This window comes from Rhagoletis zephyria, unplaced genomic scaffold (genome assembly GCF_001687245.7).
Source record: "Rhagoletis zephyria isolate East Lansing unplaced genomic scaffold, Rhagoletis_zephyria_1.1 Rzeph_scaffold_04459, whole genome shotgun sequence".
Lineage (NCBI taxonomy): Eukaryota > Metazoa > Arthropoda > Insecta > Diptera > Tephritidae > Rhagoletis > Rhagoletis zephyria.
The window spans coordinates 16,728-35,457 of record NW_016161542.1 but is presented as its reverse complement, the minus strand read 5'-3'; the positions used below and the strand labels follow the sequence as shown (position 1 = coordinate 35,457).

The following is an 18,730-nucleotide window of genomic DNA, read 5'->3' as shown; positions in this document are numbered from 1 at the left end:
GACCTGTATTGCTATACTGCTGGATAAGCTCAATGAATAGCTCCACTTTCAGGATAAACTATATAATGGTAACATCATCACATTTATAATTTGCGTTTATCTAACGCAAAATTACCTAAGTTTATAGGTTTAACCAAGAGAGGATGGAAGTTCATGTTTCCTCAGCGGCAACATTGGTGACATCAACGGTTTCATCATTTACTAGGAGCTGCAGTAGTTTAGACGGAAATTATTATTAAATTAAGTTATTAGTTGTTTAAGTGTATACGTATGTATGTATGTATGAATGTACTTCCAGTCTTACATACAATAAGTATGCAAGCAAATTGAAGGCTAGAAGGGACAAAAACACTTTAAAATTTAAGCCTAAACTGCAAATAGTTATATATGTATGTATGCATGTATTTTTAAGCAGTTTTGATTTGTTTCTAGGTAGTTTTTCAATTCAGAAAATTAGTTTGGCTTTAAGCCGCTTAAAAAGGATCAGTCCAGCGCCTTCGTCTTGACCTGCGGGCTGTGCGGGGTTACAGCCGCTAAACTTAAACGTAGAATACGTGATATTATTAAGATCACATTCAAGTTAAAAACGGTACATGAAATATTCGTTTTGATTGTATTGAAATGGATTTAATAAATCAATATGAATTGCATAGTACGAGGTACATACATACATACCTTAACAAACAGATTACGTTTCTATATACATAAGTATGTATGTATGTAAGTATATATATCTTACAAAAAAATTAAAATATACTGAACTTCTTATGAATATTGGGAGCAGAGCTCTCGTAGAAACGAAGAAAACTGGTAAAATATGGTTCAATAAAAATTTAAAAATATTCTTTACTTTCCGGCAATCAGCTAACATAAAAAGTATACCGGAATTAAAAAAAACATAAATTTATATGACTTATGTATTATCTTATGCTCACATATATTAATTTTCTTGTAAAAGTTCTCATAAAAAAGTCCAGGAGCCGAATGAAAAAGAAGGTTTTTATATTAGATATGTCTGTATTTCATTTCCGTAATAAGGGTAAAAGGAAACAATAAATAAAATATGTATTTCATTATGAAAAATGTCTTTAGTTGTGTCTATTTTAAAAATTTAATTATTTACAAACCTGTCAAAAGCATGTTTCTATGATTTAATTCAAGAAAATTCGGAATTGTTCAAATTGTAGTAAAATAGGTGAATTCTAACCTAAAAGCGCATACTTCCTGCCAAATGCACCTGGAAATGCTCGCGGCCACGTTCCGCATCCGGCGCCTAAAAGTATACAATGAATTTTAGCTTCCGGCAGGGAAAAAAAATTCTGCGGGCGCCACCTGCTCCACGGTTATGGGCGCCTGGTGGAAAATGGGAATTTTAGCAACCGGACGGCGGTCGTCGAGTACACTGAGAAAAAATTTTGTGGAAAAATTAAAATTTTTTGCGGGAACCGCTGCTCTGCCATTATGGGCGCCTGGTGGGAACTGTGAATTTTAGCAACTGGGCCGGCGGTCGTGGAGTACACTGAGAAAAATTTTAATGGAAAATTTAAAAATTTTTGCGGCGGCCAACTGCTATGCGATTATGGGCGGCTAGTGGAAATCGGGAATTTTAGCAACCGGACCGGGGGTCGTCGAGTACACTGAGAAAAATTGTAGTGGAAAATTTTAAAAAAATTAGGGAGCTGCCTGCTTCCCGATTATTATTAAAAAAGTTTTTGATATTTTTTGCTTAACCATGACTCCATTTTCGGCATGTTATAGTTATTTATTAATTTGGCGAATGCAGTTATATTTTTCTAACAAACCTTAGGTGATTAAAATATATTACATTTTTGATATATGGATTTTTATCAGGACATATATATGTAATATGGTATTTTATGATACCTCATATACTTATCAATTTTTTCATAAAAAATAAATACCACCAAAAAGTATTTTGTACGCAAACATTTATTTATGTTTTATTTTATTTGTCATTAAATAAATTTAAAAATATTAAATTTAAAGTTTTAGTTAGGCTGCGTTTCACCAGATTCATTTAAGTGAAAATTACTTAAATTTTCGAATTTTTGGTTCCACCAATCAATTTAATTTGTTTTTGATTTTGACCTAATTTTGACCCATACTCTTCACTTAAATAAAAATTAAATCAGAATAACCGCATTCAGATATGTTACACGTTTAAACAGCTGATCAATATACACACATCACAATTTTGTGTATCTGCTGCTTGTGTGTATACCAGCCCTGCTTTTACAACAGAGCGTGCCAACGCTGTCAAAAGCTCTTAGTACAAATGAAAGCTTTCGCTGGATAAGTCAGTTTTACAGCCACTTTTTACTCACTTAAAAAAAGAGCTTATTGAAACTGATACATAATTTAAATGAGAATTAAATAAAAAATTAAATTAAAGTTAATTTCAACTTAAATGAGTTTGGAGAAACGCAGCCTTAAAATAAAAACTGTTAAAATATGAGTAAACTTAGCTGTCATATGTGCGTAGATATATACATATACATGTATAACAGAGAATCACTGAATTAATAGAGTGTGGTTGCACAGTATAATGTCCGTAGTAAAGCAAAGTAGAACGAATTAAGCTCCCGGCAAGTTTACACGCATATAAGCTGCGGTTAGTCGCGTTGGCGTTGGCGTTGATTAACAGCTTACTATGAATACACACAATTAAGCTGAAATTAGTCAAGAACGTAAACCTACCGGTACGTAAACCCGAGTCAGCTGACACGACAATAAAATACACACGGTTGCCATGACAGCCAGCATGAACTTTGCAAATGCAATTCCAACTGCAAACCCCAGTCCATTTCCACATCCCGAACAGCCCTATCGTGTCTGTATATTTAGCCCTGAAGATTACCTCAGATTGGAGGTCGAAATATCGACAATTAAAATATCAATAGAAAGAAAATTTGCGTTTTATTCAATTGCTGGGCCTCGAGCTTGTTAAAAATGATTCATAATTTAAAGTTTAAAGGCCAACAACAAAAACAAAATATGTTTTCCTTGAGATGTGAGAATAACAAGCACAACAAATTTGACAGTTAATAATCTGAGATTTGTCTGTGTAGACAAGCTGATTAAAAAACGAGCTTTAATTAAGATTGTATTTATATGTAAACTTACTTTACATACTAACACTTTAGACTATTTATTGTTTCTTCTCAGAACAAAAAAAAATAAGTTTTTATATTTAATCCCTACTTTTTTCCGCTAATGGACCAGAATAACTTTAATCTAAAGAAAAATAGATAAGCTGGCAACACTGTTAACACTGAGTTGCACTCCGAAGAAAATGAAAAATTTTAAGATTTTCGTAAAACGAGAAAGGCTACATTTATAAAAATTTATGTAATATTAAAAAATTTACGCTTTCGAAGGGTCACATTTACACGCATATACAAACATGCGTCGATACATATTTAGCAGAGAAAGTACAAGTAATTCCAAAAATCGCAAAATTGGTATCCCTATGCAGTTGTCAAAAGTGAAATCACGATAAAAATGCAATGGGCGTTTAACAGTGAATAAAACAATTTTTTTTTAAAGAGTTGTATTTGTTGAAAAAGATTGAAATTAAGAATATTTAAAAAACCAACGTAAGCACAAGTGGAGTAAGTTAACGTTACAAGTAAAGTGCGAAGAATTGCTCATTATTTGTTCCGTAAACGCGCACGGACATTCTCTACGCATTATTATCGCTTTTTTGTCTATATACACTACCAACCGCCCACCACCCAATTCCTACAATCTTTTTCATACTGCTGAGGCCACTAAAAAATTATAATTCACAATGCCAAATTTTGTGGTATTTCATAGTGCTTTCGGGCAACTGCATCAATTAAACTTAATTAAATGTAATTGTAGTGCTATGGTGGCGGAGGTAAAGAGTATATTGGGGCGTTGAATGAAGCGTTGCACTTATTATATGTATTACTTATCCATATTATTTATGTATAAAGTATTGTAGTGATGCAAGCTAAGGAAAGGCAAGCATAATTTCTTTCATCGACTACTTTGATTCTAGATATGGATAAGTAAAAATACATTTCTGGATAAATATTTTCAAATTTAGATAACATCAATTTTAATAAGTTAATAAAATTTAATTTGTCTAGGATAAAGCGCATAATCACTACAAATAAACGGCGTAAGTCTACAAATAGCATTGCAATGCCACCATTGAAGACCTACTCGCCGCACAACGAATTCAATGCAAACTGTCATAATGGTAATAGTACCACTAACGCTGGGGATGGTGAAAGTAATACATCAACAGCTGCCTCAGCGGCAGCATCAACCATAACTGACGCATGCGGCGCTATGAGCAATGCGGGTGCACAACGCAATACTCTACCTTGTTATAGCAACGCACAATTTCCATTCAAAGTGTTGGCTAATTTAAATCAACTGCGGGCAGAATCTCGTTTTTGCGATGTGGAAATAGTTGCTGGTGGCATTACATTCAATGCTCATCGTGCAGTCTTAAGTGCAGCCAGCGCCTACTTTGAGGCAATGTTCCGGCCAGAGCTTGGTTTAAATGAAGTAAATCAGAAATCTGTAGTATTGCACACTATAGATGGTGAAATTTTGAGCATTCTGCTGGATTTCATATACACAGGGCGCTGTGAAATTACACAGGTTTGTAATAAACTCTTCCGTACCTATATGCATATACGTATGTATGTACAAGTAAATTTGCATTATTAATTTAAACTTTATAAGCGCCATTTTTTTTTTAATTCAAAGCTCAACGGATTTAAACTTTTTTCCTTAAAAATCTTATATGGAGGAGAGGTTTTATGTATATATATACTTGCAGTGACTCAAACAAGTGACCATGTGTTGATTTTTTAAATATCTATTTCTAATGTTTTTCGAGGTAAATTTTGTTTTGTTATTTTTCTATAAATATACCGTCCATGCTTTAACCAAAACCATACACACTGTTCCTGAATTAGTTAAAAGTTCACTAAAACGTACGACCTACCGTAAAGAGCGAAATACACCACACAAGCGGTTTGACAAACCAAGCGAAATTTCCCTTTGCTTCAAGCAATTTGTGCTGTGTATGGGGGTGTTTGAAGGTTTGACAAACCGCTTGAGGGAAATTTGAGCAAAAATCAAAATTTTTTGATTTTCTGGCCGCCATGTTGATGTTTGATGAAACCGCTTGCGTTGTGTATAGCAAAATCGCCTCGTTCGCAACGAAATTTTCACCGAGTAAGGACGTAAGAGAGGAAAATGAAAGAAAACCATAATATTTAGCATTGCGAAGTGGAAGAAAACTAAAATTCTTTGCTTGAACGAGTCATGTTTGCATGGTGTATGGCGAAATGGGAAAAGTAGGTTTGAAAAATGTTTGACAAGCCGCTTGTGTGGTGTATTTCGCTCTTTAGTTGAGCTTGACGATAATGATTAAAAGTTGACCCGAAACAGGCGGGGCTTAGTAGTGCCGCTACAACAACAACAACAACAAAAATTGAAAATGCAACTTGGTTCGTTATCACCTACGTAACCAAAATCCAATTTCACCAAAATCGTATCAGCCTTTTTTTGCGAAATATTGACGTTCAAGAATTATAAAAATTTCACAACAAATTTATGTTCTCATATTTTTTTTTAATTCGTTGGGTATAATTAAGATAACAGTTATAAGTAACTATCTGAACAGCCCTTGGCTCTTTAACACATAATTCTTTTGCAGAGAAATCGTTAATAATGTATTTCTTGTTTTAATTTATTTTTAATAAATATTGTTAGCGTTTCAATACGTTCTGATTAAATAAGTAATTGTGTAATACAATCCGGGACTGAAATTGTGTGTAGGCAAGTTGAGTTTTATTTACAAATATACAATACACCATGTCGTATTACCTAAGTCATGAAGAAAACATAAAAAAAGTATCTGCACCATGTGGAAGAAAAATACTGTTGGGAAAAAAGAAAGTCGAATTTGTTCAATTGACTGAAAAATGCTTTGATCTCAGGGGCGCACCCAGGAATATATTTTGGGAGGGGTTTATACTTCTATAGATATATCACCAGAAAATACTGAAAATTCGCTTCAGATAATATGCTCTAAATACATTTATGCAAGTTTTATGTACAGTATGTAATAAATAAATACAATTTTTATATAAAACAAAGAACTCAAACATTTTTAACCGACTTCAAAAAAGCGGGAGGTTATCAATTCGTAGGATTTTTCTTCTTTTATATATGCTATCGCATAACTTTGGACCACGTGAACTTATTTCTATAATTCTTTTTTTGGTCGGAAAGATGGCACCTCGCGGGTCGTTCCGTAATTTGGTTTATATCCGATCATTGGATCATGAAAAAATTAACGGTACTCTTAAATTTGTATATGAGAATTAAAGTCGGATGTGTTTTTTGCTTAAAAATTACTTGTTTAATAAAAAGTTCTTTAAACACAAGATGCGCTCAACTTTCAAAAGTAATAAAAAATGTTAAATAAAATAATATAAAAAAAAATATTTTTTTTTAAGAAGCTTTTATTTAACATGTATGTACAATCAAAAGAATAAAGTAAAATAGTGTAACAAAAGATTTTTTACTAAGAAAATTTTGTTAAAACTGCACCAAAATGAATAAAATATAATAAGTTAAGTTTTCATTAGAGCTTTCCTTTCACTATTTGGCTTTTAGTAATTTTAACGAAAGCTTTACTTGTTTTATTCATTTTATTGCAGGTTTAACAAATTCGAACTATGTGGTAACGAGCCAAGGGCTGTTCAGATAGTTACTTATAACTGTTATCTTAATTATATCCCATGGATTAAAAAAAATACGAGAGCAAAAGTTTGTTCTGAAATTTTTATAATTTTGCAATTCTTGAATGTCAATATTACGCAAAAATAAGCTGATACGATTTTAGTGAAAATGGATTTCGGTTACGTAGGTGATAACGAACAAAGTTGCATTTTCAATTTTCGTCGTACGTTTTAGTGAACTTTTAACTAATTCAGGAACAGTGTGCATATATGTATGTATGTAACTTCAAACTTTATACAAAATTCGACAAATTTTAATGAAAATTTCAATTTTTTAATCTGGATTTCAAAATGATATTGTTTGCAACTTATGTTTATTTTAGAGATGTCCGATTAATCGTGGAATAAATTTTAATTAGCAATAATCTTTATTAATCAAAAAGTCGGGAGCGATTCTTTCGAATCAGAAAGTTACTTAACATAATTATTCATCAAAGCGCAAAAGTTAGCAATTGCTAAAGTGACGGGTTTTACTGCATTTTAACATCTTAAAATTGTTTAGCAAAATTTTTAGTATTCCCAAAATTAGTGAAAAAATTTGACATCAAATAAGAATGTTATAGCAAGAAGCGCGATTTAGCTGGTTTCTAGCGGGTTAACACCAAAATATTTTTCTCGATAAAGTGTTAAAATTAACACTCAATTTTTTTCTTTCATAAATACATATCTATGTATTTTTAAATTTATTTTTGTTTGTATAACTCTATATAATTAAGAAACTCTTATTTTACTTTGTAGTCAAATGTACAGGAGCTGCTAGCTGCAGCAGATATGCTACAGCTACCGGAAGTTGTGGATGGCTGTTGCGATTTTCTTTGCCGTGAACTGCACTCCACCAACGCATTGGGTATTTTACGCTTCGCAGAAGCTCATAATTGTGAAACATTAAAGAAGAGCGCTTTGAACTATGTCCACTCTAATTTTCCGGCGGTAAGTTTTTGTTTGTATATGTTAATGTGTACTTCTAAGCAGGGATGGTCGTTTTTGAATGAATTATTATTCAAACAAAAAATAAAATTTTATTCATAACAAAACACTTCTTTCAACAATACGAATTTTTCTAAAAACAATTAATTTTTAAGAAAAAAACAAAACCCGATTGAATCCCGTATAAAAATTTAAGATTACCGTTAATCTCTTCATGATTCACAAATCGGATCTTAACCAAATTAGTATGGGAACACCTGTGAGGTATCACCTTTATTTAAAAAAAAAAGAATTATAGAAATCGGTGTACGTGGTCAAAAGTTATGCGCGTAACATAAAAAATAATATTCCAACGAATTGATAGCCTCCTCCTTTTTTTGAAGGCGGTTAAAAATAATTGGATGGATTCAAAAATCATTTAAATTGCAACACAAATTATGGTACGAGTAATTACTTTCTTAATTATTTCCGGTTACTTTTGTTAAAGACAAATACTGGGCTCGAATCGTCACATACGATATAGTATTTGCTGATCATGTAAGAACACCTTTTTCGGATTATGAGAAAATGCAAATAATCATTATAATTAACAATGGCAACTAATTATAATATTATTAGGTTAAAATTAAATTTAAAAGGCTGCAAACAGAAGAAAAAAATTTCCGCTATTTTGCGTAATTCAATTGTTTCCGGCCGGGTTCGAACCGGCGACCTTGTGCGTGTGAAGCACACGTGATAACCACTACACTACGGAAACCGGTGAGTGCCGGCTGACATTTTATGCATTTCAACTTTGATTTTTTTAAGGATGGACATATTGGGTCTTTTGCATTTTTATAAGATTTTTTTTTTTAATAATTTCCCTTTAGGAGTTGANTTAAGGATGGACATATTGGGTGTTTTGCATTTTTATAAGATTTTTTTTTTAATAATTTCCCTTTAGGAGTTGGAGGTGGTCGAAGCTATTGTTGGAAATTCGCACCACAGAAAGCTGATACGAATAAATTTAAATTTCGATTTGGAGTGCATAATTTTAATACAGAGATTTGTTCATTCTATTAATAAATTTTCCAAAATTTGTAGATCTACATTTCATAATTTTGATTTGAAAAGCACTACATCGTTATCCCTTTCTTCACAGATAACCCTTGAAGACGAATTCTTAGACACACCACAAACTCTGCTGGCTCAGTTGCTCACTTCTGAGCAGCTGCGTGTCGATTCGGAGTCCCAAGTTTTCCAAGCAGCTTTGCGATGGATAAAGCATGATGTTACCCAACGTCGCTGTTATGTCTTCGATACATTGTCGCATGTGCGGCTAGCTCTCGTTCCCGTCAAAGTAATCGATCAGGCTTTGAAAGACTGTCGGGATATGTCAGTTAAAATTGCCTTGCGTTCCATTTGTCGCGACATCGCATCGAAGCGAGGTCAATTGGTGCCACTGCGCGTTTGTCCACGCCAACAAGCCAAAAAGAATATTTATATTATTGGTGGCTCCAGACGTGAGTCTCAGCGTGATTGGACACCATCCGATTGCATTTTCGAAACAGTTGCGAAATTCGATATCTTTAGACGTGAGTGGTCAGAAACGGCACCCATGGAAATCGGTCGCATTTTACCTGGCGTGGCGGCGTTAAATGGCAAAATATACGTAATTGGCGGTGAGCGGGGCTCACAAATCCTTGCTAATGGTGAGGTATATGATCCGCAAACCGATGCCTGGACACCCATTGCACCAATGATTGTGCCTCGTTGTGAATTTGGCTTGTGCACAATCGGTGGAACACTGCTGGCGGTGGGCGGCTGGTTAGGCGATGATATAGGCGGTTCCATTGAATGTTACGATCCAGAAAAGGATGCCTGGAACAAGTTGGGCGATTTACCAGAACCGCGTTTTAGCATGGGCGTAGTCAGTTTCGAAGGGCTTATTTACATTGTAGGTGGGTGCACAACTTCCAGTCGCCATTTGCCAGATTTAATAAGGTAAGTAAGGTAATCTTGCATTCCGACATTAAGATGTGGAAGGTGCATTCAAATTTCACTGGCTCAATCATAATATACTTCTCTTTAACAGTTTTAATCCAATAACTCAAGATTGGCAACCGATGGCGCGAATGCGCACGGCACGCTGTCAAATGGGCGTCGCTATTCTCAATCGTTATCTTTACGTTGTGGGTGGTAACAGTAGCTCCCAAGATGTGTTGAGTACCGTTGAGCGTTATAGCTTCGATGAAAACAAATGGGAAAGTGTCTGCTCGATGTCGGTGCCACGAGCTATTCCCGCTGTAGCAGCCGCAGATGGCCTCCTCTATGTGGCTGGTGGGGATCAAGTGAGTTAATCATTTTTTTTTTTATTCACAATGAACACAAGTTTTCCAACATTTGTTTAATTTTCCCCAATGCAGCCATGCGAAGATAATTTTTATCGCGCTCATATTACAATCAACGCCGTGGAAGCGTACGATCCGTTGACTGATACTTGGAAGAATTGTCCCGATTTACCCGTAGGGCGCTCGGAGGCTGGCGCTGTTGTTGTTTAACGTCGGTCCATGCATATCTCCGTGACAATTGTGGGCAATAACAACTGGATTTGTATTGTTGTACTTCAAAATTATGAAACTGTCTTCAAAACGTTTACTATCTGTATCTGTAAAATTAAGCTTACACCTTTTTCGAACTTTTTCGCCCCCATCAAATATGCTCATAAATTTTTTTCATAAACACTGTACTAAATTGGGTATTTGCATTTTATAAAAACCCTACTCCTGTTTATTATTTTTTTTTTTTTTTGTAGAAAAACTGCACAAAACATGTCAATGAACTCAAATTAACCTCGCGCTTTTAAACATATACATACGTCTACAATGTCATTTGATATTTCAGTTCAAACTTTTTTTAAACCAAAGGCCTGATTTTATAAAAACTTATTTCTGATAGTGAAACCTTTAGTTTTAAGACCGTTAAAAAGTTCACTTGAGTGTGCGATTACGCAAATCTCGAAAAAAATATTTTTTATTAGAGTTGGCATTAAAGGCTTCCATTTATAATAATTTAAATGAATATGTCAAAACATGCATATGTCAAAACATGCATATGTCAAAACATGCAACTCGAAATGAAAAACTAATAAATCGATAAAAATATCAGTAAAATTTTCCTTAAACCGCATGACGTACATGTTAATTCTATAGTATATACTGATAGCTGATGTTATTAAAAGATGTGACGTGTCTAATATATTGTAGTTAAGAAACACAAAAATCTAAAGAATTTGTATGTATGTATGTATGTACATACACTGGCAACCAAACCCGAGTGCATTTACATTTTATTACTTACAGTAACATAGCTTTTTAATAATAAGCAGATTGCGTTGAAATTTTCAGCAATTGGTTCTTATTATCCAAAGAATTAAGCCTAGTATATAGAAAAGCTAAGCGTAAACAAGAAAAAATCGATTCGCAGCAAAAGCCTAAGGCAACTGTATTCACTCAGTTTTGAACTTTTCTGTTTCGGGACTTTTTAAGGTTGATACCAACAGGATTGTGGAGACTCCCCTGTTTGTAATCGCAATTATCATAAGTCCGAGAAGGCTCTTGACCACAGCGCAAAATTTTTCGATGGCGTTGAGATCTGGACTTTGTGCGAGTAACATAGAAGTACGTTGGATGCGAGTAAAATTATAATGGGATAATATTTCAAGCGAAATCATAGAAAACTCAGTAGAGAGCATTCTCGGACTTATGAAAATTATGATTACAAACAGAGGAGTTGCACAATCCTGTGGGTATCAACCTTCAAAAATCACAAAACAGAAAAGTTCAAATATGGGTGAATAGAGTTGCCTTATGTTTTTGTTATGAATCGCTTATTTCTTGTTTAAGCTTAGCTTTTCTGTATACTAGGCTTTATTCCTTGGATATCAAGGGCCAATTGCTGAAAATTTCAAAGCAATCCGCTTATTATTAAGAAAGTTATGCTACTGTAAATAATAAATTTGGTAAATGCTCTCGGTTTTAATTGACAGTGTATATTAAATGACAACTTTTTAAAACGATTGAAAAAACTCTGCAAGATACATACATACTTCTCATATAAATTATATGCATGTATGTAGATTAGGGTGGTCCAAAAATGCATATAGTCCTTTTTTAATGCTCTCACCTCCTAGAATTATTCTATAGCGAAAAAATATACCCGTTTTTTTATTTCGAGATCAAAAAATATTTAAGAGGTCGCTCAAAGCGCTCATAGTATTCCATGTATTTAATATGGGGAAAAACCAATGTCGTTGTTCATACTTGCCAGGTTATCTGGTTAAAAATTGTAACCTGAATAAAAAATATAACCACATAACCAGATAACCTGATAACCAGGCAAGCGTGAACAACCACACTATTTCGTAGAAACGGTATAGAATTATTGAAAATCAATATTTTTGGATCAGAAAACTTTGTTTCTTTTCAGGAGACTTCCAATAATAATACCCAATTGTTTATTTTGCCATGTTCTAGTACTAACGATTTTTCATGGGTCCCCCATTGCATTTTTTTGGTTGATTTTCAGGAATTTTACACAATTTCTACGAAGAATTGCTTTTTTTTCTTCATAAAAAATACATGGAGAACTTTGAACGCTTTGAGCGACCTCTAAATATTTTTTTTATTTCAAAATAAAAAACGGGTATATTTTTTTGATATAGAAAAATCCCAAGGGTGGGAGCATTAAAATTCCCACTTTACTTATTTTGGACCACCCTAATGTGCATACATTGGTCAAAAAAAATATAGCCTCGCCACATTTTGACAAGTTTTAATATATTATTTTTGTTGTTATTTAGTTTTGGTTATTTTTTTATAAAAATATACTTCATGCTTTAACCAAACCCGTGTAAATCCAAGTTTTAAACTTTGTGCAATATTAAAAAGAAATTCAAAAAACTCGTAAAAATTTCTTNTAACAAAACCCGTGTAAATCCAAGTTTCAAACTTTGTGCAATATTAAAAAGAAATTCAAAAAACTCGTGAAAATTTCTAACTTTTTTAATTAAATTTCGAAATTAAATAACAATAAAAATAATATGTTAAAACTTGACAAAATGTGGTGCGGCTATAATTATTTCGACCACTTATGTATGTACATATCTATATTTGTGCTATTTTTTTTTTTAAGTATTACGATTCTTTTTGCCTTTGCCCTTACAGTAAAAGGTCTACAGCTTAATAAATAAAATAAACAGCTTTTGTTAATCAAAATTAAAAAAAAAAAAACCATACGACTTATNTTTTTTTTTTTTTAAGTATTACGATTCTTTTTGCCTTTGCCCTTACAGTAAAAGGTCTACAGCTTAATAAATAAAATAATCAACAGCTTTTGTTAATCAAAATTAAAAAAAAAACCATACGACTTATTTTAATTGATTATTTGTTATGAATTGTAATATGTAGTTAATAAACATGCTGATAAGTAGTATATTCTATAAAACGTATAATTAATCAATAAAATTTATTGCCACATAAAATGTACCAAACAACAGAACGCAGTAAACAAACACTTAATATAAGTATTATAATTATCACTAGCTGTAAGTTACCAGTAAAAACATACATACTTATAATAAACATGTGCATAAGATGTAAAATTAAAATTAATGTGTTTAATTTCAATTTAATAAAACACGCAATGTACCTTAAAGATGAACGGAGCAGTTGATCCGATTAAAATTGTACCCTGACATACGGCAANTAATAAACATGTGCATAAGATGTAAAATTAAAATTAATGTGTTTAATTTCAATTTAATAAAACACGCAATGTACCTTAGATGAACGGAGCAGATGATCCGATTAAAATTGTACCCTGACATACGGCAATGCTGCTGACCAACGCGTCGTCACATCGTGGGTCGAGTCCCACTGCCAGTAGTTTTCATTTATTTTTATTTTTTTGTTCATTCATTATAACTTATGTATTTTATTAATGTTGTTTTTATTTAGTTTTTGTTGACTTTTTAATAAAATTAAACTTCTAAAATGAAATAAAGTAACATAAATAAAAACAAATATAAAATATAAATAAAAAAAAAATTATCGCTGGAACCGGGGAACGAACCCGGGTGCTACGGAATTTTAGTACACACTACAGCGTATGCAAACCCGACAGATTTGTTTACTTATTTGAGCAACAGACAGACCATTTTAGTCAATTTGTGGCATATCCAATACTCCAAGTACTTAAAAAGTGATCCTCTGCATGCTGCAGCGGACCAACTCGTGTCTTTGCACCAGCTTATTGTTACCCGATCCCTGCTCGTGTTTTAAGGAAAAGTGATTTAAATTAAATATTTGCTCATTAGCTCTTTGAAGAATATTAAATTAACTGAATTTTATTTTATTTTTGCCACTGAAAACAGGCGTGTTAAATAAATTGTGATTCTATCTTTACTTAGCAATAATGTTCATTGCACAATACCCAGCCCAGGATATTGCCACATCGTCTTCAACAGCGATGACAATAAAATGACTGTCCAGCCAGCAGAGAAACGTGTATTTTGCCGACAGTACGGTTTCGTACAATTCTCTGTGCCCGTAAACGAACTACAATTTTCATTAATTTTCGTATCCGGAAAACGTTCAAAACATTCGAAAAAGATAATCAGGCAGATTCTGTAATTCACTTACCGAGTGAATTTCAACCCCTGTCAATTTGAATTCAAAGCGGTCTTGATTGAAATTCACTCCGAAGTGAATTGCAGAACCTGCCTTGATGTTATTTGAAAGCATTATGGACCTGTTCGAGGTACGTAATAAAAGCGGCAGTGTGGAATACCGTCAGGCACTTACTTATTTTTTTTTTAACCATGAAAAAGCATCTGTGAAGTGCAGAAGTAAAGCGTATTGAACGAAAAATTCAGTAAGAAAAATTTCAGAAAAACAGCCAAAAACGTATCCGTTTCAAAACAATTTTCGGTTCTAGTTTGCACATATGTATATGTATTTCTGCCGCACTCCTTAGGGGAAAAAACGGATCGCAAAGTATCCCACAATGGAATCGGTAAACGAACAAAAATCCGCAGTTCATCCACTTGTTTCCCTTTTTTAAGTTTTCTTTGTTTCAGCAATTCGGACCCAAGACAAAAATTAAAAATTGCATGTTGCCTCTGACGGCATTCGAACCCGAACATGTTGGGGGCTAAGAACTAACAGCGAGCATCTCTACACGTTCAGCTACAGCCAGACATGCAAATACGCTTTCAAATGCTCAACTTCAATCACATTTCGTTAAAACACGTACAGTGATCAGATAACAAACAATAAGCTGGCGCAGAGACCCGAGTTGGTCCGCTACAGCATGACAGAGGAACACTTTTGTAAGTACTCCAATATACCACAAATAGACTACATGGTCCAACGATTTTTGCAGGGTGGATTCGAGTCCCACGGCCAAGTGAATTTTCATTTATTTCGTTTTCATTCTTGTTTTTTCATAAGTTCTATATTTTTTTACGTTGCTTTCAGTTAGTTGTTGTTGACTTTTTATTAAAATTCAACTCTAAAAATTTTAAATAACTGATAGTAATATAAAAAATGTGATATAAAATAAAGCAAATGAAAACAAAATGAAGTAAAATTAAATATATAGATACAATAAAATAAAAAAAATATAAAATAAATAATAAATAATAAAACAAAAAAATTTTCGCAATCGCTTGTAGCCCGTAATATGGTAGACAGACGGAGAAAATTAATTTGAATTAATAAGCATAAATGCAAATTAAAATTTTACCCTTACAGACGGCAGTAATGCGAATAAACCAGCCGCAAGGTCGTGGGTTCGAGTCCCAGTATACTTTTTTTTATTTCTTTTTCATTCTTTTTTTTATAAGTTCTATATTTTTTTTACGATACTTTCAGTTAGTTGTTGTTGAATTATTAACAAAATTCATTTCTAAAAATTAAAATTAACTAATAGTAAACTAAGAAATGTGATATAAAATAAATCAAATGAAAATAAAATAAAGTAAAATTAAATATATAGATAAAATAAAATAAAAAAATATAAAATAAATAATAAAAACAAAAAACGTTTCGAATCGCTCCAACCGAGTATCGAACCTAGCAGCTACAGACCTGCAGCTCGCAACTCTCACCACTCGGCTACCGCGGACGCGGAACCCGCGCGCTTTGTTTGCTTACTTGTACAAAAGACAACAACTGGCCGTTTTTACCAGTGTTGTCAACGAAAACTGCCCGGATCCGAGTTAATTCCCAAAAATTTCGTGCATTTGTTCGGCTGCTTATGCGCATTTTAAAGAGCAAAATGCGTGAGTGAAAGCAAATAAAGGCTGTTTATGCAAATAATCGAGCCCGTTTGTTAACCGTACTAGACCACGTCGGAAAAAAAAATCCCGCAATGCGACCGGCATAACACGGTCCTGCCGGTTCGATCCTCGGTTGGAGCAATTGCGGAAAAGTTTTTTGTTTTTATTATTTGTTTTATATTTTTTTATTTTATTTAACAATTTTAGAGTTGAATTTTATTAAAAAGTCAACAGCAACGTAAAAAAATATAGAACTTAAAAAAAAAAAAACAAGTAAGAGCAGCGCTATGCCGAAGGCTTCATACCTTTCATGAACATCTGAAAATTTTTCTTTCACAGCTTTCACTTTCACATAGACAGAGGAGATACATGCATATATAAAATATCATATTTAAACAATCAGAGGTATGATATACCTTATATAGCACCAATCTAAGTGATTTTCACTGCTGTGTGATCGGTATGTAAACCGAATTTCTCAGTAGACTTTGTATTATTATTTATAAAATAGCTTACGAAATTTATCGACTTTAGCTGTCCAAATAAAGGAGTTTTACAGTAAAGCCCTATATCTGAACAATCAGTTTTATGGAGGCAATAAATATGTTATAGTGACCCGATCTTTGTTAATTTTACTGTAAACGTTTTGTTGATAATGAGTGAAAATTGTGCGGAATTTCATGTTTCTAGCTGCATATATGGAGAAAATATAACAAAGAATATCATATCTAAACAATCATTTGTATGAAGACTATAGGTTATAGCGACCCGATCTTCGCCATTTTCACTGTAACTATTTTTATGATAATGGGTGGGAATATTGCGAAGCTTCATGTTCCCAGCTGCATAAATGGAGGAGTTATAACAAAAAATCGCATATCTGAACAATCAGTTGTATGGGAGCTATATGTAAAAGTGACCCGATCTTTGTAAGTATTTTGTTGATAATGGGCAAAGTATTGCAAAATTTAATGTTCCTAGCTGCATAAATGGAGAAGTTATGGCAAAAAATCTCATATCTGAACAATCAGTTGTATAGAGGCTATAGATTATAGCGACCCGATCTTCGCCATTTTCACTGAAAGTATTGTTTTGATAATTAGTGATAACAGTGCAAAATTTCATGTTTCTAGTTACTTAAATGGAGGAGTTATAACGAAAAATCTTATATCTGAACAATCAGTTGTATGGGAGCTATAGGTTATAGTGACCCGATCTTTGTAATTTTCACTCTAAATTTTCTATTGATAATGGGTGGAAGTATTGGAAAATATCATGTTCCTAGCTGCATAAATGTAGAAGTTATAACGAAAAAACTCATATCTGAACAATCAGTTGTATTGGAGCTATATGTTATAGTGGTCCGATTCTTCCGGTTCCGACAAATGATTAATACATTATAAAAATACACCCACCTACCAAATTTCATCCGGATATCTCGAAAACTGAGAGACTAGATTGCATACAAACAGACGGACAGACAGACAGACAGGCAGACAGACATACAGACGGACAGACGGGCATGGCTAAATCGACTCAGCTCGACGTCCTGATCATTTAAGTATACATTTTGATGGGTCTATCTCTTCTTATTCTGGTACTTACAAACATCGGACCAAAGTTATAATACCATTTCATACTCATATCATATCATGAAAGGTATAAAAACAATGAAAACGAAATAAAGGAAAATTCTACTGGCCGTGTGGAAATGAACTTAATGACTATTTTTTTAATGCAATGATTATTACTATACCAAATACAAAAATTCGAGTCTTATGCCGGTCGCATTGCGGGATTTTGTTTTATTTTGACGTGGTCTAATATATGTACACATATATTAAAAAGAATTGGTCGTTTAATGTAATAAGATATCGTGCCTTCGCTGCAATAGTATCATAATCTACATAAAAAATTATTTTGAGTTGAGTATGCAGAAATTCCCGCCACCTCTTCTAAGTTGTGTAAAAATTTCATATTTGTATCGATTAGCAAGCAATAGCTCATTCGAAGAAAGTGTGTTAATACATAGTTTTATCATGGGAGCGTAAACTTTAAAGCCGATGTCTTATGTTTTGGATTATAACACTCCTGCAGCAAAGGTGCGATATACTCCGATAAATAAAAATCTATTTGAAAAAGAAAAAAAATTAACTTGGATCATATGTTTCCGGCCGGGTTCGAACCGGCGACCTTGTGCGTGTGAAGCACACGTGATAACCACTACACTACGGAAACCGTTGGGGTTAATGTTCCAGAAAGCACATATAATCGAAATCTTACATTTTCTCAGCTGCTCCATCTACCTAAAAATAGATTCTCTTCAAGTTTCACACCAGCTGATGGGAAGCTAGCAATGCACTAAACCACAGGATGCTACAATATTATTAAATTGATTTCATATTACACCCTGCATTTCAGCATTAAGGTATCCACACACCTACGCAATTCTGTCGGTGCGAATCTGTTCCGACAAAAATTACAACAATGCCGACCATAGTTTTAAATGAGGAACCACACACTTGTACGATTTTGCTGCAGCTGGCTCGACCCTATTAAGCTGACATTTCAGGGTACTATTATATATATATATATATATAAGGAAAATTTAAAAGTAATAGTAATAGTAAACACACTAGCCTCATGAGCTACTGAAATTTTATTCACC

At 33.3% G+C, this 18,730-nt stretch overlaps 1 protein-coding gene and 2 non-coding genes across 6 annotated transcripts; 1 reads left to right on the top strand and 2 right to left on the bottom strand.

The window, feature by feature from the left end:
• Positions 1-3,151: 3,151 nt before the first annotated feature.
• On the top strand, positions 3,152-11,890 carry LOC108370748 (actin-binding protein IPP). 4 transcript variants are annotated; one of them, XM_017626141.1, is made up of 6 exons: positions 3,152-3,617; positions 4,137-4,659; positions 7,554-7,745; positions 8,884-9,725; positions 9,817-10,072; positions 10,148-11,890. In XM_017626141.1, exons 2-6 carry the CDS (start codon positions 4,192-4,194, stop codon positions 10,280-10,282), a joined length of 1,893 nt encoding a protein of 630 aa, XP_017481630.1. In that variant the 5' UTR covers positions 3,152-3,617; positions 4,137-4,191; the 3' UTR covers positions 10,283-11,890. The 4 variants fall into 4 exon arrangements, with proteins under 4 accessions (XP_017481630.1, XP_017481629.1, XP_017481631.1 ...); XM_017626140.1 differs by having other exon boundaries at positions 3,153-3,632; XM_017626142.1 differs by lacking the exon at positions 3,152-3,617 and adding an exon at positions 3,652-3,901.
• TRNAV-CAC (transfer RNA valine (anticodon CAC)) lies at positions 8,427-8,499 on the bottom strand. Its single transcript has one exon. It is a non-coding gene; the product is annotated as a tRNA-Val (tRNA).
• Positions 11,891-18,227: 6,337 nt separating the features above from the next.
• Positions 18,228-18,300, bottom strand: TRNAV-CAC (transfer RNA valine (anticodon CAC)). Its single transcript has one exon. It is a non-coding gene; the product is annotated as a tRNA-Val (tRNA).
• Positions 18,301-18,730: the final 430 nt, after the last annotated feature.

What these genes read in the sequence shown, in the direction of transcription:
- LOC108370748 (XM_017626139.1), top strand. An exon ending in TCCACTCTAATTTTCCGGCG is followed by an intron (nt 7,746 to 8,883) that starts GTAAGTTTTTGT and finishes CTTTCTTCACAG; the next exon opens with ATAACCCTTGAAGACGAATT. An exon ending in ATGTGGCTGGTGGGGATCAA is followed by an intron (nt 10,073 to 10,147) that starts GTGAGTTAATCA and finishes TCCCCAATGCAG; the next exon opens with CCATGCGAAGATAATTTTTA.